Here is a 26,341-nt window from a genome sequence, read left to right as displayed (position 1 = left end):
ATGATCTTGTTTTTCACTGTCTGGCTAAGACAAACACAAGCTCCCTAGGAAAGTTGCTATCAGAAATGCCAGCCTCAATGCCCGCTAACGAGGCAGGTGCAGTTCTGATTTGGGGGCCCGTGTCAAATGAAGGAGAGACACCTGTTAAAGCCAGCTAAGGAGAGACCAGAACCCTCCCATTGTCCCATAATTGAAAATGTAAAATGCTCGTTCAAATCTCCCATTGCAAAAGCAAAAAACTTTGTTCAAACCTCCCGGGCAAGAATTTGTAAGCAAGTCTGGTAAAAAAGAACTTAGAAGTTGACTCTCAGACCCAAAAAGAACTATGGGAAACGACTGATATAAGGGAAATGATATAAGGGACTGATATTATTATAGACTGATATAAGGGAAATGCATTCTGGGAAAGGTAGTTTTTCAGCTAAAGATGGCGACATTGCCCTGAAACACTTTTGTCAGCTGGAAAATACGTTCATGGTAAACTTAAAATACAGCTTTTAAAAGAATAAGGAGGAAAATCATCTAAGAGTTTAAGTGTCTGTTCCAATGAAAAATTGAAAGGATACGGAACTAGATGCTTCGCGGTTTGGGGCTCCGTTGGTAAAATTCCTTATTTACCCTAATAGCTGTGCAAAGTTTTTATGGTAGTTGGATGACAAAAAGCTACCTATAAGAGCAAACAAGCCACTTTAAAATCCTTAAAACAAGGGAAAGCAGTTTATACACTGAACGTTGTCTTAGATATGAAGAAACTTATGTTGAAATTAAAAAAGTTCTTTGCCTTTTGAACAAATTGCCTGCAATGAGTGATTCCTCTGCAAATCTAATTAAGGGGATAAGAAACAGGCATTCAAAAAAGAAATGACTGCTTTATAGATGGGAAACAAACTTCAGAAAAATCTGTCTTTAAAAAAAAGCTTCACCTGAAAGTTCCTTATAAGAAATCAATGCTAAATATTACAGCTGCTAATAAACATCAGGAGTTAAAGCTAATGAAGTGAAAATACTAAATACAGTTCGGAGCTGTGCCACTTGTGGCTTTACTAGCTCCTTTAGAAAAATACTTTATATCACCTAATAGCTGTGCAGTACTCTGCGAAGAGCTTTACAGCAGCTAAACACGGTAATTTCACCCTCAGCGTGAAGTGAAGTTTTTCGGTAGAACAAACCAAAAGTACTGCTGTAGTAGAAATGTTTGTCTGAATTGAAGTACATAGTGGGAGCTATTATGAATTTGGGTGAAGGGACAGCCTCTAGTTAAAAACTGTTTACCGCTGACAGTGCATCTCTGCCGGTCCGGAACGGCTGAGAGAACTGGCAACTTTGGAGTGTGGTGTCATCCTGGGAAGGTTACAGTCCCCTAGCAACAACTATCATAATTCTATAACAACAACACTCACTAAATCCCAGTGCTTTATAACAAAGCTGACTATAAACTCTAAACTTTAGATATGATGTACGTACTTCCTGTCTAGTTAAGAGAATCTTTCTAATAGATACATATGATAATAATTAAGAGTAAGAAATAGAAAAAGATGAAGATGTGAGTTTGTAAAAATTCTCTTGTTAGATCTCTGTGTTAAGAAATCTTTGGGTGTTTGCTAAGTTAAATATATGCTAATGGTAGCCCTATATAAGTTTGTAAAGTAGATCTATAGAGTTCCTTTAAGAATATAAGCTTGCAAGAAATATCTAAGGTAGTCTTAAGACATGTAGTAATAAGCTTGTAAGAAGTAAAGATGCTAGTTGTAAATGTAAGTTTAAATAAGAAATAAGATGAATGAATATAAGTAATAAGAAATATATTTGCTAAAGTAGTTCTAGAGTTTCCTTAAGGAGTATAAATAAGTAGATGTTATGTGAGTTTGTAAAAAAGTGTAAATGTTGAATGTGAGTCTAAATGCTTTGCAAGGCAAAAAATGTTATGTGAGTTTAAAAAGTGTAAATGTTAAGTGTGAATCTATGCTTAATGTTTATGGTGAAAAAACCTGAGATACAGAAGTTAGTGTCCTAGCAGACTGCAAAGCAGGCAGTCTGAGCGGTTTCCAAAAGCTCCAGAAGCCGCTAAGAAGCTAAGAATTGCAGACGCCAGAACCAGCACAACAAGGCATCCGCAGCTGAGATCTGTGGAAAATCGACGCAACACAGAAAAACCTGAGCTAGCATCAAAAACAGTGCGGTTTAGAATACTACTGTACCTAAAAAGGTCTCTGGCTTGAGAATAAAAGTTCAGAGACGCTTGTTTGAACAAAAATTGTTAACTGCAAAAAGTTTTGGTTGAAAAACGTCTCTTCAGCCTGATACCAGAATTTATTTCTTGTTTGAACTTATTGAACTTAAAATGAGATAAAATTACAAAAAGATTTTGGTTATGGATTTCTCATATTTGGAAGGCTAGTACCAGAATTTATCATTTGAATTTTGGAACTTAAGAAATGAAATGAACAATAGAGATTTCATTGTAATGGGACAATTTTGAGTTTACTTATAGTAATGACCTAGGAACTGTTTCCTGGAATTGGGTTAAAAATGGAACTGTTTAAATGAAGAAATTTATTATTTCTACCTAGAATCAAGATGCAGTTTTGTGTATGCATATATGCTTTATTAACTGGTGATTCATGAATTGTTTTGTGGAACTGTTTATGTAAAAATGGAATTACTTATGGAACTGGTTTTGTGTTACAAATGGAACTGTTTAAACAGAAGTTTGGGTTTTCTAACTAGGCTTGAGATTTTACTTAAAAAATTATAAGAAAAGGGAGAGTTAATATTCCTTAGTCTAATTTCAAAAGATGTTTGAGTGGATTAATGTTATGTTTTTGTTAGTAAGAAATGCAAATGGGGTATATTAAGAGACTACTTTCAAAGTGTAAAGAGTTTTATTAAGAAACTGCTTTTGGATGTTTTGCTAAGTTTTCAAAGTGTTAATGGTTAGATTGAGAAGATTGCTTTTCAATATGGGTTTGTAGGAATTGTATGAGTTTGGGTTCTTCTAACTAGGTTTGAGATTTTGTTTAAAAAATTATAAAGAAAAGGAGTTATGAGGTTGAATTATGTTTGCAGAAATTATATTTACCCTATTGATATTAATGCACCCTGGTTTTGTAGAGTTAAGGAATATTTAAGTTTGATGTGAATACATTGAAGTTTTTCCCTATGTTCTGTTAGCAAGAAAATTCAAATGATTGAGTTAAAGTTATAAGACGGAGAAAATATAGCACCATATATGCTAATTCAAATGGTTCTGTTAAGAGTTTGTTTTGAGTTGTAAGATTGAGAGAATTGTGACTATGTATAGCAATATTTATGTTAACCTGTTAATGGTAATGATGAAGCTAAGGGATTCTTTAAGTTTGTAGTCGCCTTAAGAGTTTTTGGTTTAGAAAGGGCTTGAGGCAGCTAAGACTGCTGTAGTCACCTTGGGCCTAATTCAAAAGAGAAATGCCATCTTTACCATCCTCTACTCCCATATTGGGAGGTATAACAGCTATGGAGATTGCTGTAAGCCATTAATAGTTATTTTTATATATTAAGAAAGGGGGACCTGTGGGAGCCCGTTCTCGGGTTCCTCGTGGCTTTACCCAGCAGGTCCGCATAGAGGATGATTAGGACCACGGGCCTGAGTACAGGTGTCTGAGATGGTCTGCACTTGGCTGTGCTGGGGGAGGAGGTCTTTTGCTCCACCCCTTGGCGTCTCTATAAAAACCCTGGGGCAGAGACAGTCGGGGCCCATTGGAAAAGGTTCCAGGCCCTCTCGAGGCTATCCTTTATTTTCTGTCTGTTTATCTCCGCAAGATTCTCCGCAATAAATCCTTCTATCTAATATTTCCTGCTGCTCGCACTCAAGAAAACTCTGGGGAACTGTGGGGGTGGTGGGTAAACGCCCAACACTTTACAAAGACACTTCTTTTCGCATGTTGAGGTGAAAAGTATCTGAACCTGTTTCCATTCTTTTAAATTGAAAATTTGTGTCTTATTTTCTTTGTTTCCTGGAAATAAATGGTTATAAGTATATATTAATCATAGAGCCAGTTCTTTCACTTTTAAATAAGACTCAGAGATGGATTTGGCCTCACATACATATTTCATATTCTTTATGATGTGGGTTTTGTGTTCTTGTTGACCACTCCAGCAAGCAAGAAAAAAATTCCTCAGTCCTAATCTGATAAATACACACAATATTATTCAACTTTTGAAGATTAGTCAACTTTAGCTCTAGTGTTCTTTCTGTTGTTGTGATGAAGTCCATTATGGAGGGAAGTCAGGGCAGGAACTCAAGGCAGGAACTAAAGCAGAGGCCATGGAGGAATGCTGATTACTGGTTTGCATATCCTGCTTTCTTATACAGCTCAGGCCCAACTACCCAGGGTGGACTGAGTTTTCTCACATCAACCAAGAAATTGCTGCACAGACTTGCCTATAGTCCAGTCTTATGTAGGCATTTTCTCAGTTGAGGTTCCCTCTTTCTAGATGACTCTCTCTTGTGTCAAGTTGGCAACTAATTAGCCAGTATAACTATATAGCTTAGAAAAACTTTTATGTTAAAACATTCATAACCACATTGTTAAGAATGTGAAGCAATATTAAAGAATAACTCCACTTTAAAAACTTAATTGAAATATTTCTAAGAAAAAATTACTGATCTTAATTATTCACTTTAAATTAAACCAAACACAACTTTATAACCAAGACTCAGATTAAAATAGAGTTTTACTGTTATTTCAGAAAAGCTCCAATCATTAGTCCTTCCAAGATTAATTATTAATCTCAACTCCTCATGTAGCACATACTCTTTTTATCTGGATTTCTTTTATTGAATATTATGTTTATTAGGTTCACCTATGTTGTAGTTTAAAGTTATAGACCATTTTTACTTATATATAATATACTAGTGTGTGATTGTGTTACAGTTTTTTGATCAATTGTGTTATTAATAAATATTTGGATAGTTTTCGGGGTAGACTTCTATGAAAGTATAAAAGTTCTAGTATCTGACATACACACTTTAGTTATGTATGTACAAAGGAATGAAATTGCTAGATTGTAGAGATATGTATTTTAGTATATACTGCCACTCTTTTTTTTTTTTTTTTTTGGTTTTTCAAGACAGAGTTTCTCTGTGTAGCTTTGCGCCTTTCCTGGAACTTACTCTGTAGCCCAGGCTGGCCTCAAACTCACAGAGATCCCCCTGCCTCTGTCTCCTGAGTGCTGGGATTAAAGGCATGCGCCACCACTACCTGGTGCCACTCATTTTTTTAGTAATTAAGTCAATTTAAAGAATTCCCATTATACCTAGAATCAATGAATATTCTAATGGCACTATATTCTTAGCCTTTTCATTTTAGTCATTCTAGTGGGTGTGGTTATCTGGTTTATTTTTTTAAAATAACTGCGATTGATTTTGTATTTTCAGAAACTTGCTAAGGTAATATATAGAAATTCTGTATATCTTTCACTTGGTTTCCCCACACCATGATACATATGTAAAAACCAAAAAAGCTTACATTAGTATATTTCTTACTAAATTTGAGCTTTTACATGGATTTTATAGTTTTTTCATCTTTTTCTATTTAAGATACAAGAAATTACCAGTTGTATTAAATTGTCATATAGCTTTATTCTTTGCCATGTTTTTTTGAGACAGAGTTTTTTATTGTAGCCAAGACTAGCCTGGTACTTGATATGTAACCTGTGCTGGTCTTAAAATTCCTGAGTGCTGGGAGTATAGTTATGAGCCATCATGCCTGGCTTCTTGATCTTAATTTTTAATGGAGGCATTTGTAACTACAGCTTTTCTCCAAGCATTGATTTTTACTATATACTATAGATTTTGTCATATATTGATTTTTAAGCTTCCTTTAACTCTTCTTTTTTTAAATTTTAATTTTTGGTTTTTTGAGACAGGGTTTCTCTGTATAGCCCTGGCTGTCCTGGGACTTGCTCCATTGACCAGGTTAACCTCAAACTCAGATCTGCCTACCTCTGCTTCCTGAGTGCTGGTATTGAAGGTGTGTGCCACCATGCCTGGCTCTTGTAACTCTTCTTAACTCATTAGGTATTTATTAATGTGCTATGAATTTCCCTAATATCCATTTGGTTGCATTACAGAATCTTTAAAACATTGTGTTTCCTTAGTGTCTGTTTAGTTGTTCTACTAATTGGTAAAAGTCGGGTTCTGAATTCATTATTTTTCTTGGTTATTCACGCATATGTTTTGGGAGTCTGCTTTTCTGCTTATAATATATTTTGATAGGCTGAAATCTTAAAATGCCATTCTTTATCTCATTTTGTTCAATAAGAATGAGCTATTTCAAACCTACTTTCTTTAATATGATTCATCACTTTCTGCCTTTTTACTGTTAATCTCTGCTATTAGACCTAAAGTTTGTCTTTTGTGAACAACATATAATCCCTATCTTTTCCACATAATTTAGTCTTTGTCCTTTGATTAGGTGATAGACATTGAATTAGAATTAAATTAGATGGTAGAATGTACTTCCATCATTTTGTTGCTTATGCTAAATCTTACATCTATTTTCTTTTCTTGTATCTCTCCTTTTAGGTTAAGTAGATACTTTTTAGAGTGAAATCTTAATTTTGAGGTTTTTTTTTTCCTTTCTGTTTTTAGAGTCATTGCTTGATGGTACGTTGACAATTATAACACCTTATGTTAAAATTATTTAATTTGAATTAGTGTTAATGTAATTTCAACAGTGTTGAAAACATTTGCTTTATTATAGGTTTAGTCCCTTTCTTCTCTTTTATTGTGTCATTTTTTATTTTAGGTAAACCATGTGTTAATATAGTTTAGGCATTATATTTCATTACAATTGTTGCTTTATGTATTTGTGTTTAAAATCAGATAGTAGTCAAAATAAGTTACAAATAGATACTCTCTTTTTTGTTTCCTATGCAGTTGTCTTCATCCCAGCACCTTGAATTTCTTCTTGGGGATTTGAAGCTAGCATCCTTTCATTTTAGACTGAAGGGTCTCACTTTAGTATTTCTTGTATGAGAAATCTATGAGTGAAGTTCTTTATCTAGAAATTATGTATTTATCATATGATACTATATATTAGTTATTAATACATTGCATTAATACATTATATATTAAGTTCTCTTTCATTTGTGAAGGATACTGTTACTGGTGTTTGGGATCTGGGCCAGATGTTTCCAGGTTCTTAGCCTCTTATACAAAGAATTTAAAATAAGTTCTCATACAGATTTACAAAACAAGCAAGGTAATCTTGTTTAGAGAAAAGTGATCTTGCAAGTTATAGAGGGATACATTGTCACGACTGACAGTGGGCTACATGAGTGAAAGTAGTCCAGAGTTCAATTATTGTTAAGGTTACTCCCCCATGTAACTATTTAATGAGTGTAAATTATTTCATGTTTTCTTTTAACAAGCATCATTTCATCCTGACAAGAACAATTCATTTAATAGCATGTCAAAAATATTGTAAGGCAGTAAAAATATATATAATACTGCATTGTCTATGTATGGGAACATTATGAAGTATACTGGAGGAGCCATGATAAATTAGGGTTATTTTAGCTTTGACACTTCATAGTGATCTATCCAGCAAATTAGGATGTGTACCATCAGATATGTGTAGTTGTAAGTTTTTTCTGGTCCTGCCTGGCTCCTGTGATATGGTGATATTTTATTTGTATTAAAATATTATTTGTATGTTAATAAATAAAGTTGCCCGGGGGTCAGAGCTAAGAGCTAAAACCTTACCCTTCCTCCTGCGGTGGTCCTACCTCTCCGAACCAGAGCTACCCCTGTGTTAAAGTCTTTATATAGAGTTCCTGTCCTGCCTTCTCATTGGTTGTAAACCCAACCACATGACCGCCTCCTCACAGCCTGTCTGTATAGGCCTCCAGGTTTTCCATGATTGGTATTAAGATTAAAAGCATGTGTATCCAATAATGGCTGTATCCCTGAACACACAGAGACTTTCCCAGCTCTGCCTACCAAGTGCTGGAATTACAAGCGTACGCTACCACTGCCCTGCTTTCCTATGGCTTGCTAATAGCTCTGACCCCCGGGCAACTTTATTTATTAACATACAAATAATATTTTAATACAAATAAAATATCACCATACTGTGACACCGTGGTCTTGCAGCCACTTTTAAAATAATCTTTCAGAGACTTATATTATTTTCAAAGTATATGGCCTAATGGCTCAAGCTTCTTGCTAGCTAGCTCTTACATCTTAAATAAACCCATTTCTATAAATCTATACTTTGTCTTGTGGCTTACCAGTACTTTACATCTTGCTTCTTATGGCGGCAGCTTGCAGCTTCTCCTCTGCTCTGTCTTTCTCCTTCCTCTCTCTCTAGTTGGAATGTCCTGCCTGACCTTATTCTGCCTCACCATTGGCCCAACAGCTTTATTTATCAACCAATCAGAGCAACACATATTAACAGCATACAGAACATCACCCATCAGATATGTATGTCTTTATGTTCATCTGTAAAAAATTGACTGATGACAGTGTTGAAGCAATGACTTGGGTCAAATTGCATCTTACTCCTAAGATGTTTGCTTATTTCAAGTTTTGCTTCCTCTGGCAGTTCTTCCAAAATCAACCAACCAGTAGTAGTAAAGAGTCTATACATAAGCAACTTTACAACTTTTGAATTATCAGTAAAACACTTTATCAGAAGATTAACTTTTAGAAAACTTTAAGAACATTATTTACACTAATGGACATTTTCACAGTTTGAAAAAAATACAAGTTATTGCTGATGACAATTCTTGTACTAGAAACTTCTCCCTGTCATATATTTTACATGGGCACATAAGAAACCCCTTGGTGGGATTAGCATTATTGGTGTATCCTACCACATTAATCATTATGTATGGTTTTTTATTTTTGTACAGGAATATACAGTGAAGACACCAACTAAAATGAAAATACATCAAAGAGAAAACAAATACATACCCACTGGAGGAAGTAATAAAAAGAAAAAAACAGTCCTTGAATTTGATGTTAATTCAGATAGTTCAGAAGCTACTGATCTCTTGGTAAAAATATTATGAAGAATCAGCATTTTTACTTGCTCTTATCATTATTTGTGTTATTACTTGATATAAATATGTAGCATATGTACATAGTTATTTACAATTGTGATAAATATAGCACAACTGTCACAACATAGAATCATGTTTTCATGTCATTTTACAGAAATTAAGGTTCAAACAGTTTTCCTCTAAATTTTTGAAAACATGATACTTAAAAGCATACCATCTCATATATTTGGCATATGAGATGACTAATCGTTATTGTCTTGTTTTCCAGAGAAATATTATGAAGGTTTTCTACATTTAAAAACAAAAATGGTAAAAACAAAAACAAACAAAAAATCAAAAAAACCCATAAAAGTGGGATTGATATTTTAATAGTTTCACAGCCAAATCTGTTATTAAGGGTCTCATTTTTTTTTGCATATTTGTTGCTTTATTTTATACCACTACTGATTAACATTTATATTACAATATTGATTGACAACTATCATTCTGTCACTCTGAAGGGGTAATGTTTTAAGGATAGCATTTTTAAGGAACCTACTTCTACTGTTTTATAGGAATGTTTATTCCAATTTACACATACCAATACTTTCTTGTAGCTAAATTTTTTCTGTGTCCCACCTGACCCGTGGTCAGGACACATCTCTCTCACCTGCCAGTCCTGCAACTGCTTGGACCCAAGTAAACACATAGAGGCTTATATTAATTAAAACTGCTTGGCCATTAGCTCAGGCCTACCACTGACTGGCTCTTACACTTAAACTCAGCCCATTTCTGTTCATCTGTATGTTGCCATGCTTTTCATGGCTTTACCTGTGTGCCATTACATGCTGCTCCCTGGACGGCGGGCTGGCATCTCCTGACTCAGCCTTCCACTTCCCAGAATTCTCCTTGTCTGTTTATCCTGCCTATACTTCCTGCCTGGCTACTGGCCAATCAGCTTTTTATTTATCAACCGATCAGAGCAGCACATATTCACAGCATACAGAACATCCCACAGCAGATCCCGCTTTCTGTCTAATCAAAAAGGAAGGGTTTAACTTTAACACAGTAAAATTACATATAACAAAACAGTAATCAAGCAAGAATTACAGTTATAATATCTAGTCTATTTGTATTTGGCAAAATTAGAGAAAATATTCTATCTCTCCTATATTTGTGAGTCTACAGTTTTATATCTAATTTATCTTTTATCATAACTAAGGAAAATTATAACTATCTAGTCTTCAACTACATCAAAGACCCCAGAAGGACATAATATTACCTAAGTAAACAGGAAGAGCATTGTAAGCAACTTCCAAAAATCTAGAATGACAGAGACAGCTGGCTGCCTGGACAGTCATCCAAAGTTCCTCTGCAAAGTTGGGCATCCATCTTCAGCCCACAGGCCTAGAGTCTCTCAGTCACTCCTCTCTGTGTCCTGTAGAATGTCTGGCAGTTTCTTCTGTGAAGCAGGAACCTGAAGGACTATCTCACCTTGCAAAGTTCAGTGGTCACCTTCCTGTGGATCCTGCATGTCCAGTCAATACAACATTTTGTCAAGCAGTCCAGGCAAGAACAGTTTCTTGCCAAAATGGCTATTTTTGCCAAGAAGAAGATAAACTCCATATGGAGTGTCTTTGACGCCCGTCTTTCTCTTTGAAGTAAATCGGTGTTGCCAGGAGCAGACATTTCTCACTGTCCAGAAAGTCCTAAGTTTTTAAAATATTTTAAATGCCATATTCTGTAGGTCTTTGAAGTGTTTGAAGATTATCTATCTGAAATATATCTATGTATACCTAGAAAAATTAATACGACTATAAGTTTGACTATCATAGAAGACTAATTATTAATCTGTATTCCTTAATTACCTATTGCAATTTAAATGAGTTCTATAAACATAATACCTTAAACAAGAGTAGAAATATATATATATATATATATATAGTATAACAAAATTAACTTTAAACTTTAAATTTGTATCAATAACTAAAATCTATAGCAATATAAAACATTTTTAAACAAGTTGTTGCTCTTTAAAAGTAGGTTCATTAATCTACCCTTTTACCCTATCATATCTATATTCTACATTTCTATACCACTTTCTTAAAGGATGATAAAGGTTAAATAATAACGTAGAATAATTTAAGAGAACTACACTAAATTGAGCAATAAACCTTATTTATCTTAGCGACAAAATTCTAGTTAAAGTCAATTGTTCCATTATTTGATTTCATTTCATTTCCTTTTTCTTTTCTCCTTTCTTTTTTCTCTTTTCTTTTTTGAGACAGACTCTCTCTACATAGTTCTAGCTGTCTAGCTGTCCTGGAACTCACTGTGTAGATCAGGCTAGCCTTGAACTCACAGAGACCCGCCTGCCTATGCCTTGTTGTTTCATTATTACCACTTAAAACTATAAGATATTTAAAGCTTTTTATTGCTTAGGAGCCTCTAATTTGTTGTTTTGGAATACTGAGTAGTTGAACATTAGAACCCTGTTATTGAAGTTAACGTATGGAGTCCCTACTCGAGAATCCCATAGATAATGATTAACATCTCATTAAAATTGTGAACTAGAACCTATTTAAAACATTTTCCATAGATTAGTTGAATTATTATAACAATTTCATTCTATAAAAGTATAGAGAATGTTATTTTCATTTTACAGTTGAGGAAACTAAGCTATACAAGTTCCTTTTATAAGATAATACAGTAAAACATGAAGCCAAAATTTGAATACAGCTTGATACCATATCTATGAAGGTCATTGTATGTAATAGCTTCCAGTGGAAAATGTAGTCCAGATACATACAAATGTAATAAGAGTGGCTAGAAATAGTCTGGACTTTGGAGATAAACATTCCAATGTTTTAATCTCTGCTATATTTCTAGCAGAGTGATCTTGGCCAATGTCTTAGTCATTGTGATACTCAAAATTACTTTAAATTACTCATTTTCATTTTTTAAAAGGAGAATTGTATGGGTAAGGTTATAGCTCAGTGGTAGTATTTGTCTAGTATTGGTGCCCTGGCTTTAATGCCCAGCACTGCAAAACTAGGCAAAATTAAAATAAATAAAATTACATGTGTGACCTTGAGAACATCATATAGTGGAATGTACCAGGAACTTCTCTGTTTCCTAGGCAGTAATTATGCTGGCAGAAATGAAATGAAATAACTGTTTTGGAATTCTGCAATCTTATTTGAATTCCTATATTTTCCAAAGGAAATAGTGACTGGCAATTGATTTTTGGTCAAGTTTAGCCTTAAATGGTAGTGACTAATGTTACACGCCACATGACCCACAGACCTATAGCAGACAGCCGCACTTGTGTTGTGCACAATAAGTACTTTGCTTTCCAACCTCAGAGTGCAAATGTTATAAGCCCTATTTTCCTTTTTTTAACTTTTCTTCTTGCTCTCTCTCTCTCTCTCTCTCCCCCTCCCTCTCCCTCCCTCTCCCTCCCTCCCTCCCTCCCTCCCTCCCTCCTCCCCTCCCTCTCTCCCTCTCTCTCTTTCTTTTTGCTCCCCCTCTTCTGTTCTTCTACTTGCTCTACTTTTAATTCTCCTTATAGGTGATATGTTGAGAACTTTTAATAACATAATATTGATGATAACTGTAACATTGTATTTTTGTGTTTTTCTTCAAGAGCATGGTTTCAGAGGAAGAGACATCAAACAGATTTTACAGTAATAATTCACCAAATTCTCATCTATTGGTCAAAACACCAAAACAGGTAGCTTTTAAATTTTATTTTAGAAAGCAAAATTTGAAAGCCAATTTCCTTTTTTAAAAATATTAAGATACTGTTTTACTTTACTTTGTATTTAGACTCCTTTATCTCTATCAACTCCTGCATCTTCTGTGAAGTTTGGAAGTGCGAGAAAAATGAGAGAGGACCGTTGGTCAACAATTGCTAAAATTGATAGAAAAAGAAGACTAAAGGAAGCAGAAAAGTTATTTACTTAATTTCAGGAAATCAATGTTGATTATAGAGACTAATAATATTAAATGTTAACTTTTTTATTATTTCCCAGAGAACCAAACTTTACCCAGGAATTTAGACTTTAAAATTACTTGCATAAATAATTTGTGTTCATGTTACTATATTTTGGCCTAAATATAAAATAAGTATATGTTATCTGAATTTTTTAATTATATTCATATAATTACATTTTGTTGCTTTTACTTGCAATAGATATTAAAGTTCTAGGTTTTTTAACTTGAGCTTTTGACTATTAGAAATGCATTATTGAGATTTATAATTTATTCTTTGCTATTAAAATATTTTGGGTGCAAATAAATCTTTCTCATTGATTCTTTGAGGGTCTTTGATTATAATTTTGAGAGAAGGGAATGATAAATTAAGTAATGTTTCTCAGGTAAAATGAAATTGGTGGGAGATCATTGGTAATTTTTCAAGTAATTTTGGTGATTGGCAGAATTTAAGGAGAGGATGATGGGAAAGAAATGGAGGCAACTTTTGCTATTAAGTGTAAAAAGCTCAAGAAGTCATACTTTAAAGGAAGAAGATAAATGGGGTAGCTACTAGAGAGGGAAGTAGGTTAGCAGAGGCAAACTTTTTTTATAGAATGTTTTATAATAGAATTTATTGGGTAAATGGAGTGTTGAACTTTAGGAAGAATAGACATTTCTACAATAATAATAGATAGGAGGAAGTAATATATGACACAAAGTAATGGTAAATGAATGGAATTTTGTGGGATTTTTGGTTTTGCATCTTGTTTCCATAATGATTGTCCTGGTTAGTTTTTTTGTCAACTTGATACAAGTTAGAGGCACTGGGAAAAGGAACTTCAACTGAGAGAGTGCTTCCATCAGATTGCTTGTAGGCAAGTCTGTGGGGGAATTTTCTTGATTAATGATTGATCTGGGAGGGCCCAGCTCACTGAGGGCAGTGCCACCCCTGGGCATATGGTCTTGGGTGGTATAAGAAAGCAGGCTGTGCAAGCCAATAAGCAGCACTCTTCCATGGTCTGTGCTTCAGTTCCTGACTCCAGGTTCCTACCTTGAGTTCCCACCTCAGTTTCCCTTCATGATGGACTACAAGCTGTAAGGTGAAATAAATCTTTTCTTCCAAAGTTGCTTTTAGTGATGGTTCATTCTCGTCCTCTCTTGGTTCCGTATATCTTGTGTATCTGTATGAGTTACTCTTTCTTTAAGTTTGGGAAATTTTCTTCTGTTATATTTTCTATACCTTTTGCATGAAATTCTTCGTCTTCCTGTATGCCTATGATATGTAGATTTTGCCTTTTCTTGGAGTCCCAGATGTCTTGCATGTTCTATTCATATATTAAAAGAAATTATCATTGACCTTGACTGAATGATCTAACTACTCTCTTTTGTCTTTACATCCATATCTTCTATCTTGTACAGATCTATTCTATGAGTAGGGTTTTTGTTTAACCTGTTGTGGAATATTATTTTAACTAGGCAAAGATATACATTTGTTTATGCTGTGGAATATTTAACTATGTAAAGGTGTGTTATATTCATTTGTGTTGCCTTTGTTAACAATGTAATGATGTGTTACATTTGTTTCTGCTGCATTTGCTTAATTCTGTAAAGATGTGTTGCATTTGTTTCACCTTGCCTATCTAAGGCACCTGATTGGTGTATAAAAAGCTGAACAGCCAATAGCTAGGCAGGAGAGGGATAGGCAGGGCTGGAGGGCAGAGAGAATAAGAGAATGAGAGGACAAGAAGGAGAAGAGAATGAGGAAGAAAGAGAGAGATAGATACTCCTGGGGCAAGAAAGAAGCCAGGCAGCCACCAGACAGACAGACAGACATGAGAAGCAGTGAAAGTAAGATATATAAAAATAAAGAAAAGTAAAAAGCCTTGAGGCAAAAGGTAGATAAGAGAAATAGGTTAAGTTAAAAGAGCTAGCCAGTAATGAGCCTAAGCTAGGCCAGGCATTTATAACTAATAAGAAGTCTCCATGTCATTATTTGGGAGCTGGTTGGTAGCTCAAAAGAAAATGCCTGATAACATTAACCTATTGTATTTTTTTGTTTCTATCATCAAAAATGGGTTTTCATCAGTATTTATCTTTATTATATTTTCATATAATGTGGATTGACTCCCTATTTAGCTGTTTATGTACTCTTTGGGTCAAGCTGGGGTTTTGCCTCGCTGCGGTTAGGTCACTGATTAAGATTTTTTATTTTTTTTCGAGACAGGGTTTCTCTGTAGCTTTGCACCTTTCCTGGATCTCGCTCTGTAGACCAGGCTGACCTCGAACTCACAAAGATCTGCCTGCCTCTGCCTCCCAAGTGCTGGGATTAAAGGCGTGCACCACCACCGCCTGACCTGTTTTTGTTTTTTAATTTAGGTTGTCCCTCTTCTTTCAGAGTGTACATGTTTGCAGTTTTCAGGAGAGACCAGGTTGTAGTATAGTTTGGGTGATGTTTTTGTCTGTTAGACAGTCACCAGGTTCTAATTCAGTCTGCCCCTGTGGGTTCTGTAGCAACAGCCACTATCTAGTAGTTAACCCACTCTGATAGTAGAGTAGCAGGTGACTATAAAAGTATTGATTAGGGAATAAAGGGACCCTGATGGTACTGTTTATATTAATGCTTTAGAATGAATGCAATGGAAAAGAAGAGGTAAACAATCATGTGAGGCTGGTGATAAATATTAGATTGGTGGATATGAGGTAGAGGAGAGGGACATACATAAGGGTGGGAATAATTGAGGCAAAGAAAAAATGAGGTGTAGATGTAGGAGTTTTGGTTAATGGTAGACTATAAAGAGGAGGTAGAGAAATGTACCTGGAAATCATAAACCAGGTCTGTCTCTGGGTTTCTGGAGATGATAACAATAGTGGAGTAGGTATGAGAAAAGAGAAAGGAAGAAAAAGAAGGAAAAACCAGAGGGGGCGGGGAGAGAAATAGTAAAGGGTGTGAACAGTAGGGGACAGTGTTGGCCTGCTACAAAGCCCTCCTGAACTGTAGTAGAAATGAATAGCTGCATGGGAGGGAGGAGAGTTGGCTGGAGACACAAGATAATGGGATCACAGGGCAGATAAAGGAGATTTGCAGTGGGGAAGAAGGGCTGGGCGGAATATAAGAAAATGAGATCATTTTAAATTTGATTACTTAATTTTGAAATTTTTATAAGGGAACTATATTATTAATCAGCAATTTAAGAAATTAAGAGTATGTTAGAGATTATCTTAGGAAGAAGCTTCTATTTTTGGCTGGTTGAAAACTCCTTTTGTCTTGATTACTATTAAAGGATTGATTTCATTTGATTAAGAGTTTAGAATGAGTTGGGCTTAGGGGATACTTGTTTTTCTATGTCTCTTTGGGCATGGAGCTTCTTGCTGTGTCTTCATGCTCTGTCCCATGCTGTGACTTTTACAAGGTAGCTAGAAAAGTGATTCTGTTGTGAGAGGATAAAGTTAATTTAGAAGACTATTAGAAAATCCAAGTATTTTGATAAATACAGTGGCTACTTTGTGAAGGAAATACATTAGCCTTTAATGGAACTAAATCTGATACTACTATTGAACCCCTGATGTGGCTCTGGTGGCAGTATCTGACAATAGCCTTATAAGAATTTTCCCTTGTTAAGTCATTGAAGCCTGTAGTAGCCTTATATCTACAGGAGTTACTGATTTTGTCTTAAACTTTATTACATTCATTCATTCATTTATTTATTGTGTGTGTGTGTGTGTGTGTGTGTGTGTGTATGTGTATGTGTGTACATGTACCACTGCACATGTGTGGAAGTTGGTTCTATCATTTGGGGCACAAAGATTGAACTTTGGTTGTCAGGCTTGGTGGCAAATGCCTTTCCTCGTTGAACTATCTTGCTGGCCCAGAATTTATTGCTTTTATAGATTACTGATTTTAGTGGATATTATATCAGCTTTGAAGCAAATATGAGTATCCTTAATATTGCTTATAGGCCACAGACTTCTGAAGAGTCACAGACGCCAAAAAAGGACTTGCTGGAGATAAGAATAAGAGGAGAATGTGAATTTTGATTTCTTTCTCTGTTTTGGGGGTTGTGACAGTTTGAATGAGACATATCCTCCATGCTCTGGGGCATTTGAATGCTTGCTTCCAAGTTGGTGGCACTGGGGAAGCTTAAAAGGTGTGGTCTTACTGGAAGAAGTGTGCCATTGGAGACGGGCTTTGGAAGTTTAAAGACTTGCACCATTTCTAGTTTACATTCTCTTCAAGATGTGAGCTCTCAGCTTGCTGCCTAGCCACCATGCTTTCCACTTCCTGGCCATGTTGTATTCTTATCCCTCTGGAACTGTAAGCCCAGGTAACATTTTCCTTCTGTAGGTTGCCTTAGTCTTGGTGTTTTATCACTGCAATAGAAAAGTAACTAATACAGGGACAGAACTCAAGATTTGATACATGCTAGTCAGTCTACCACTAAGTCTCCATCCTGAAGAAACTGAATTTGAAGTACTGTTGGTCATGTATAATGTTAGAAACATCAGAGCTATCTAGTGGAAATATTAGACAAATCTTGAATACTCCAGAAGGGTCAGTATTTAGTAATTACTGGCATATAGGTACCATTTAAAGTGCCATTGGCTAGGGTTTGAGAGAGGATTCAGAGGTTAGCAGTGCCTGATGCTTTTCCAGAAGACCCCAGTTTTGTTTCTGGCATCAACATCAGGAGGCTTACACTGCCTCGAACTCCAGTTTGAGGGGATCTGCTGCCCTCTTCTGGTCTCTATGGGCTTTCGAAAACATACACACACATAGACACACAGAGACAGAGTAGAGAGACAGATGAAACACAGAGACAGGCAGAATAAAACAAAAAAATCTTAAAAAATTCAAGTCTTGAACTAGAAACACACTTTCTACATATAATGAATATGTAATTATAGACTAGAAAGGGGTTAATACTAGAACTTGAAGCAAGAACATCTGAAAGGGGGATTGCCTAAGAAAGAGAGGCTAGTAGAGGAAGTTTTGAAAAGCCTAAGGAGAGTAAGGAATTATGGAAACCTAGGAACAAAGTGATTCAAGGGAGTATTCACCTCCCCCCTTTTTTGAAACACAGAATTTACTTTTTTTTTTTTCCCGAGACAGGGTTTCTCTGTGTAGCTTTGGAGCCTGTCCTGGAACTTGCTCTGTAGCCCAGGCTGGCCTCAAACTCACAGAGATCCACCTGCTTTTGCCTCCCGAGTGCTGAGATTAAAGGTGTGCACCACCACCACCACCGCCCGGCTCAGAATTTACTTCTAATTTAAACACACCTAAACAATCTTATTCATTTGTATAACTACACCCAGGAAGACACAGATAATTCTCATCACCACATCAAATTTCATTGTTGCCCTTCCTCTCAATTTTTTAAAGTTTATTTTTTGTTTTTACATCCCAACCAAAGTTTCTCCCCTCCTCTTCTTCCAGTTCCTCTCTGCTACCATGTCCCTTCCTATCTAACTCTCTTCTGTTTTTCTTCGGATATAGGTGGGCCTCCCATGGATATCAAGTGAGCCATGTTATATCAAATTGCAGTAAGACTAGGCACCTCCTCTTCTATTAAGGCTGGATAAAGCAACCTGGTAGAAGGAAAGGGTTCAAAAAGCAGGCAGCAGAGTCAGAGACAGCCCCTGTTATGAGTCTTACAAGAAGACAAAGTTATACAATTGTAACATATATGCAGAGGGCCTAGGTCAGTCCCAAGTAGGCTTTCTGGTTGTTGGTCCAGTCTCTGTCAGCCCCTATGAACCCAGGTTAGTTGGTTCTGTGAGTTTTCTTAGGATGCCCTAGCCCCACTGGCTCCTACAATCATTTCTCCCTCGCTTCCACAGGATTCCTTGAGCTCCACCTAATGTCTGGCTATGGGTCTCTGCATCTGTTTCTATCAGTTGCTAGCTGAAGCCTCGCTGATGGCAGTTGTTGGGCAAGGCACCAATCTATGAGTATAGCAGAATATCATTAGGAATCATTTTGTTTCATTGACTTTTCTGCACCATCTTTACCCCAGAACATCTTAGAGGCAGGACAAATTTGTAGGTTGAAGGTTTTGTGGCTGGATTGGTGTCCCACTCCCTCCACTGGAAGTCTTGCCTGGTTATGGGAGATGACCAGTCTGTCCAGGCTCTGTATGCCCTATAGCTAGGAGTTTTAGATAGGGTCATTTTCATAAATTCTTGGGAGTTTCCATTGCTTTAGGTTTCTAGCTCTTCTGAGAGATGGCCCCAGATTCCAGTCATCTCTCCTAGTACTCTCTCCTTCCATCCTCTCCCAACCTGATCCCACCTGTTCCATACCCATCCCCCATCCAGACCTCCCCCTCCACCCCTCTCCACCTATGATGTCTATTCTATTTCCCATTCACAGTGAGAGTCATGCATCTCACCCTCCTTGAGCCCTCCTTGTTACTTAGCTTCTCTGGGTCTGTGGATTGTAGCATGATTATCTTTTACTTAACTGCTAATATCCACTTAGGAGTGAGTACATACCATGTTTATCTTTCTGGGTCACCTCACTCAGGATGATCTTTTCTAGTTTCATTCATTTGCCTGAAAATTTCCTGTCATTGTTTTTAACAGCTGAGTTATACTCCATTGTGTAAATGTACTACATTTTCTTCGTCCAGTCTTTAGTTAAGGACATCTAGGTGGTTTCCAGTTTCTGGCTATTACGAATAAAGCTGCTATGAACATATTTGAGCAAGTGTCCTTGTGGTATGGTGGAGCATCTTTTGGGTATATGCACAGGAGTGGTAAAGCTCTGAGTCTTGAGGTGGATTGATTCCTAGTTTTCTGAGAAACTGCTATATTGATTTCCCACGTGGCTGTACAAGTTTGCACTCCACCAGCAGTGGATGAATGTTCCCCTTGGTTCATATCCTTGCCAGCATGAGCTGTCACTTGTGTTTTTGATTTTAGCCATTCTGACAGGTGTAAGATGGATCTCAGTGTCCTTTTAATTTCCATTTCCCTGATGGCTAATGATGTTGAACATTTCTTTAAGTGATTCTTGGCCATTTGGGATTCCTCTGTTGAGAATTCTGTTTAGATGTGTACCTTTTTTAATTGGATTGTTTTTTGATGTCTCGTTTCTTGAGTTCTTTATCTGTTCTGGATATTAGCTCTCTGTCAGGTGTGGGTTTGGTGAAGATCTTTTTCCATTCTGTGGGCTGCCATTTTGTCCTTTTGACACTGTCCTTTGCCTTACAGAAGTCTTTCCGTTTCATGAAGTCCTATTTGGTAATTGTCAGTCTTAGAACCTTCATGATTGGTGTTCTGTTCAGGAAGTTGTCTCCTGTGCCAGTGCATTCAGGCTTTATTCCCCTCTTTCACTTCTTTCAGGTTCAGTGTATCTGGTTTTATGTTGAGGTCTTTGATCCACCTGGACTTGAGTTTTGTGCAGGGTGATAGACATGGATCTATTTTCATTCTTCTACATGCCGACATCCAGTTTGATAAATACCATTTGTTGAAGATGCTTTCTTTTTTCCATTGTATAATTTTAGCTTCCTTGTCAGAAATCATGTCCATAGGTGTGTGGCTTTACTTCTGGGTCTTCAGTTGGATTCCATTGATCGTCCTGTCTGTTTTTATGCCAATACCATTTTATTACTATTGCTCTGTAGTACAGTGTGAAATCGGGGATGGTGATACGTACAGAAGTTCTTTTATTGTGCAGGGTTGTTTTAGCTATCCTGGGTTTTTTGTTTTTCCACATCAAGTTGAGTATTGTTCTTTCAAAGTCTGGAAAGAATTGTGTTGGGATCTTGATGGGGATTGTGTTGAATCTGTAGATTGCTTTGGGTAAGATGGCCATTTTATACTATGTTATTCCTACTGATCCATGAGCATGGGAGATCTTTCTGATATCTTCTCCAATTTCTTTCTTCAAAGATTTGAAGTTCTTGTCATACAGGTCTTTCACTTGCTTGGTTAGAGTTACACTAAGATATTATATATTATTTGTGGCTATTGTAAAGGGTGTTGTTTCCCTGATATTTTTCTCAGTCTGTTTATTGTTTGTATATAGGAGGGCTACTGATTTTTTTTTTTAGTTAATTTTATGTCCAGCCACTTTGCTGAAGGTGTTTTATCAGCTGTAGAAGTTCTCGGGTGATTTTTTTGGGTTGCTTATGTATACTATCATATCATCTACAAATAGTGACACTTTGACTTTTTCCTTTCTGGTTTGTATCCCCTTGATCTCCTTATTGATCTAGCTAGAACTCTAAGTACTATTGAATAGATATGGGGAGAGTGGGCAACTTTATCTTCTCCCTGATTTTAATGAAATCACTCTAAATTTCTCTCCATTTAATTTGATGTTGGCTATCTGCTCAATGTATATTGCCTTTATGATGTTTAGGCATGACCCTTGTATCTCTCCAAGACTTTTATCATGAAGGGATGTTGGATTTTGTCAAAGGCTTTTTCAGTATCTAGTAGATGGCTCTGCAGTGTTTTTTTTCTTATACTTTGTTTAAATGGTGGATTACATTGAAAGATTTTTGTATGTTAAATCATCCCTGCATCTCTGTGATGAAACCCACTTGATTGTGGTGGATGATCTTTTTTGGTGTGTTTGGTTTGTGGGTATTTTATTGAGTACTTTTGCATCTATGTTCATGAGGGAAATTGGTCTGTAATTCTCTTTTTTTTGTTGACTCTTTGTGTGATTTGAATATCAGGGTGACTGTGACCACATAAAATGAATTTGGCAGTGTTCCTTCTCTATTTTGTGGAATAATTTGAGGAGTATTGGTATTAACTCTTTGAAGGTCTGATAGAATTCTGAGGTAAAACCATCTGGCCCTGGCCTTTTTTTGGTTGGGAGACTTTTAATGACTGCTTCTATTTCCTTAAGGATTGTAGATCTATTTAAATTGTTTATCTGATCTTGATTTAACTTTGGTAAGTGGTATCTGTAGAGAAAATTGTATGTTTCTTTTAGATTTTCCAATTTTGTGGAGTATAGGTTTTGAAAAATGACCTAATTCTTTGCATTTTCTCAGTATCTGTTATGTCCCTCTTTTCGTTTCTGAGTTTGTTAGTTTGGATATTTTCTCTCTGCCTTTTAGTTAGTTTGGATAAGGGTTTGTCTACTTTGTTGATTTTCTCAAAGAACTAACTCTTTGTTTCATTAATTTTTTTTTGTATTGGACTCTTTTTGTTTCAATTTTACTGATTTCAGCCCTGAGTTTATTTCCTGTGGTCTACTTCTCTTGGGTGTATCTGCTTATTTTTTGCTCTAGAGCTTTCAAGTGTGCTGTTAAGTCATTAGTATGAGAATTCTCTTATTTCTTTTAGTGCTGTGAACTTCCCTCTTAGTACTGCTTTTATTGTGTCTCATAAGATTGGGTATGTTGTACATTTCATTTTCATTGAATTCTAAGACGTCTTTAATTTATTTCTTCTTTGACCCAGTGATAATTAAGTAGAGAGTTGTTTAGTTTCCATGAGTTCATATAGGTTTTCTATTGTTGAGATCCAACTTGAATCCATGGTGATAGGATACAAAGGGTTACTTCAATTTTCTTGTATCTTTTGAGACTTGCTTTGTGAATGAGTATATGGTCAGTTTTGGAGAAGGTTCCATGAGGTGCTGAGAAGAAGATATATTCTTTTGTGTTTGGGTAAATGTTCTGTAGATACCTTTTTGGTCCATTTGAGTCATAATGTTTGTTAGTTCCATTATTTCTCTGTTTAGTTTCTGTCTGGATGACCTGTCCATTGATGAGAGTGGGGTGTTGAAATCTCCCACTCTTAATGTATGGGGTTTGTTGTGTGATTTAAGCTTTAGTAATGTTTCTTTTGCGAATGTGGGTGCCCTTGTGTTTGGGGCATAGATGTTCAGAATTGAGATGTCATCATGGTGAATTTTTTTCCTTTAATGAGTATGAAATGTCCTTCCCCATCTCTTTTGATTCATTTTGGTTTGAATTCTATTTTGTTAGATACTAGGATAGTTATACCAGCTTGCTTGTTAGGTCTATTTGAATGGAAAATCTTTTTGCAGCTCTTTACTCTGAGGTAATGTCTATCTTAGATGTTGAGGTGTGTTTAAGATGAATGTGTTTTCGTATCCATTCTGTTAGCATATTTCTTTTTATTGGCAAATTGAGTCCATTGTTATTGAGAGAGATTAATGACCACTGATTGTTTATTTCTATTGTTATGTGGTTGTTGGTGCGTGTGTGTGTGTGTGTGTGTGTGTGTGTGTGTGTGTGTGTGTGTGTGTGTGTGTGTTTTCCCTTCTTTGAATTGTGCTGGTGTGAGATTATCTATTGCCTGTGTTTTCATGGGTGTTAACTTCCTTGGGTTGGAGTTTTTCTTCATTAGGGCTGGATTTGTGGATAAATAATGCTTGAATTTGACTTCATCATGGAATATCTTGTTTTCTCCATCTATAGTGATTGAATGTTTTGTTGGGTATATTAGTCTGGGTTGGCATCTGTGATCTCTTAAGAGTCTGAAAGACACTTATCTGTCCAGGTCCTTGTGGATTTTAGAGTTTGTTGAGAAGTTGGGTGTAGTCCTTATAGATTTGCCTTTATATATTACTTGATTTTTTCCCCCTTGCTGCTTTTAATATTTTTTCTTTGTTCTATATGTTTAGTGTTTTGATTATTATGTGGCAGGGACACTTTCTTTTCTGATTCAATCTATTTGGTATTCTGTAAGCTTCTTGTATCTTTATAGGCAAATCCTTCTTTAGGTTAGGGAAATTTTCTTCTATGATTTTTTTAGATTATATTCTGGGTTTTTGAGCTGGGATTCTTCTCCTTTTTCTATTCCTATTATTTTTAGGTTTGGTATTTTCATGATGTCCCAGATTTCCTGGATGTTTTGTGTTAGGAGTTTTTTAGATTTAACATTTTCTTTGACTGACGAATCTGTTTCTTCTAGTATACCTTCAGTGCTTGAGATTCTTTCTTCCATCTCTTGTATTGTGTTGGTGATGCTTGAATCTGTAGTTCCTGTTTCTTTACCCAGATTTTCCATTCCCTGAATCCCTTAGTTTGTGTTTTCTTTATTGCTTCTATTTTGATTTTCATGCCATGAATAGTTTCTTTCACCAGTTTTTTTCTTGGCTTTCTTTAAGGGATTTGTTGATTTCTTCTTCTTCTTCTTCTTCTTCTTCTTCTTCTTCTTCTTCTTCTTCTTCTTCTTCTTCTTCTTCTTCTTCTTCGTCTTCGTCTTCTTCGTCTTCGTCTTCTTCGTCTTCTTCGTCTTCTTCGTCTTCTTCGTTTCTTTGATTCCTTTAAGGGAGGTTTTCATTTCCTCTTTATAAAGTTGTTTTTAAGATCATTTTCTTGTGATCAGCTGTGTTGGAATATACAGGTCCTGCTGTTGTAGGATAGCTGGGTTCTGGTGGTGCCCTATTGCCCTGGCTGTTGTTGATTATATTTTCACACTGGCGTTTAGGCATCTGGGTTTGGAATGATTAGTTTTAGTCACTGATTTCTGCGTTTTCTTTGTTGGATGGTTGTTTTCTTCCTTCGTTTCTCTTTTGTCTTTGGTTTTCTAGTCTTTGTGGCCTGGATTTCTGACAGCTGGCATGACCTCTGATCTAGTAGGGAGTCTCTGTCCAAGTTGTGAGTTGGCTTTCTGGTGGTTAGCTTAGCCTTCAGTGCAACAGGGGGTCTCTGATCTTCTGGTTGGTGTGGCCTGCACCTGAGCAGCTAGTTAGGAAAATCAATCTTGGTTTATTTTTGTAGGACTGTAAGTGTCAACTGTTGTGTTGAAGTTTTGATTTAGAAAATGGAATAGGGTTTGAGCAAAGAAAGACTATTGTTTAAGATACCATTTTTTGAAATTTAAATTTTCAAAGATTATGAAGTATAAGGTCTTCTAATCCTGCCATTTATCTTCTCAGTAGAGTAAAGGACTTGTTTTAGGAAGATCACAAAGGATAACAAGCAGGATAAGGCTATTGTAGTCATCAAAGTAGTTCTGTAAAAGTTGAAAAATTCTTAGATTGGAAATTTAAGTTCCAGGCTTTTGGATTAGGCCTAATGCCTGTGCTAAGACAAATATCCATAACTTCATCACTCTAGCTGGTAATAAAATGTCGTCTACTTCATATAAATATAATTTAATGATGTCAAAGAGCAAGTTGCTTTGGTTGATACAAAGGTTAGAGATATATTATTCATAATTTAGGCAACCTGAATTCAAACTGTAGTAGTACATTAAGAACATCAGTGACGGGTCAGCTGTGGGTTTCAAACAGAAAATGGCAGAAAAGAAAGGTAAGGCTTAACAGCATTTCAGTTATGAAATCAGGGTTTAGAACTAAAAGAACCAAAAAGATCATTTAATTTTAACATATCTTTAACTTGAGGACTGTAAAAACAATTAAAGTTAGGGAATAGTTGTAAAATATTACCTTTAACCTATGTAGGCATATGCATAATTTACATAGTACATAAATATTACCATATAATCAATAACAAATAGAAGTTGAAAATATATTCTTTGACTAAATATATTTTGTTAACGAGCATGTTTCATAAAATTAGCAAATTTAAGCCAGATGGTGGTGGCACATGCCTTGAATCCCAGCTCTTGGGAGGCAGAGGCAGGTGGATCTCTGAGTTTGAGGCCAGCGTAGTTGACAGAGGGAGTTCCAGGACAGCCAAGACAGTTACACAGAGAAACCCTGTCTCAAAAAAACCAAAAAACAAATAAAACCAAGACCCAAAACAAAACAACCCCAAAAACTAACAAATCAGTAAAATCCATAGAGCAAATTGTCATTCTGTCAATTTCCAATTACTGTTTAATTAAAAAAAAAAGTTATTTGCTTGGTATAGCTTTTTTTTTGTTTTTTTGTTTTTTGTTTTTCGAGACAGGGTTTCTCTGTGTAGCTTTGCGCCTTTCCTGGAACTCACTTGGTAGCCCAGGCTGGCCTCGAACTCACAGAGATCCACCTGGCTCTGCCTCCCGAGTGCTGGGATTAAAGGCGTGCGCCACCACCGCCCGGCCTGGTATAGCTTTTTATGTAGTTAAAAGAAGTCTATGTTTGGGCTATGACTTGGAAAAAGAATCACTTTCCCCCAATTACTTCTCATAAAGTCAATAGTATGTAAATGACATACAGTTTCAAAAAGTAGAGTTTCTTTTCACCAACAATATTATTTACATTGCTGAATCTTTCTACTCCTTGCTAAATAACTATTACATTAAAAAGTTCTTTGTCCCTTATAATTGTATCTGAGATTTTTTTATATTAATTCCTCACTAAAAACCAATACACTTTATTGGATTATATTTAATTAGAGGAACTATTTCAGTTCAGACTATAGGTGACATAAATGTGTTACTAGTGTGGAGTTTG

The 26,341-nt window shown here is 35.9% G+C and overlaps 1 protein-coding gene across 1 annotated transcript in view; it reads left to right on the top strand.

Moving 5' to 3' along the window:
* The window catches only part of Sycp1 (synaptonemal complex protein 1), a 108,314-nt gene extending 95,174 nt beyond the window's left edge, over window positions 1–13,140 (top strand). Inside the window, exons 31-33 of the mRNA XM_052731488.1 lie at window positions 8,899–9,042; window positions 12,674–12,760; window positions 12,856–13,140. Of these exons, the coding sequence (XP_052587448.1) occupies window positions 8,899–9,042; window positions 12,674–12,760; window positions 12,856–12,993 (369 nt within the window). The 3' untranslated portion in view covers window positions 12,994–13,140. The remainder of the gene's footprint in view (window positions 1–8,898; window positions 9,043–12,673; window positions 12,761–12,855) is intronic.
* Window positions 13,141–26,341: the final 13,201 nt, after the last annotated feature.

This window comes from Peromyscus californicus, unplaced genomic scaffold (genome assembly GCF_007827085.1).
Source record: "Peromyscus californicus insignis strain IS unplaced genomic scaffold, ASM782708v3 Scaffold_9__1_contigs__length_137607984, whole genome shotgun sequence".
Lineage (NCBI taxonomy): Eukaryota > Metazoa > Chordata > Mammalia > Rodentia > Cricetidae > Peromyscus > Peromyscus californicus.
The sequence above is the reverse complement of the archived record's forward strand: the minus strand, read 5'-3'. Positions and strand labels throughout refer to the sequence as shown.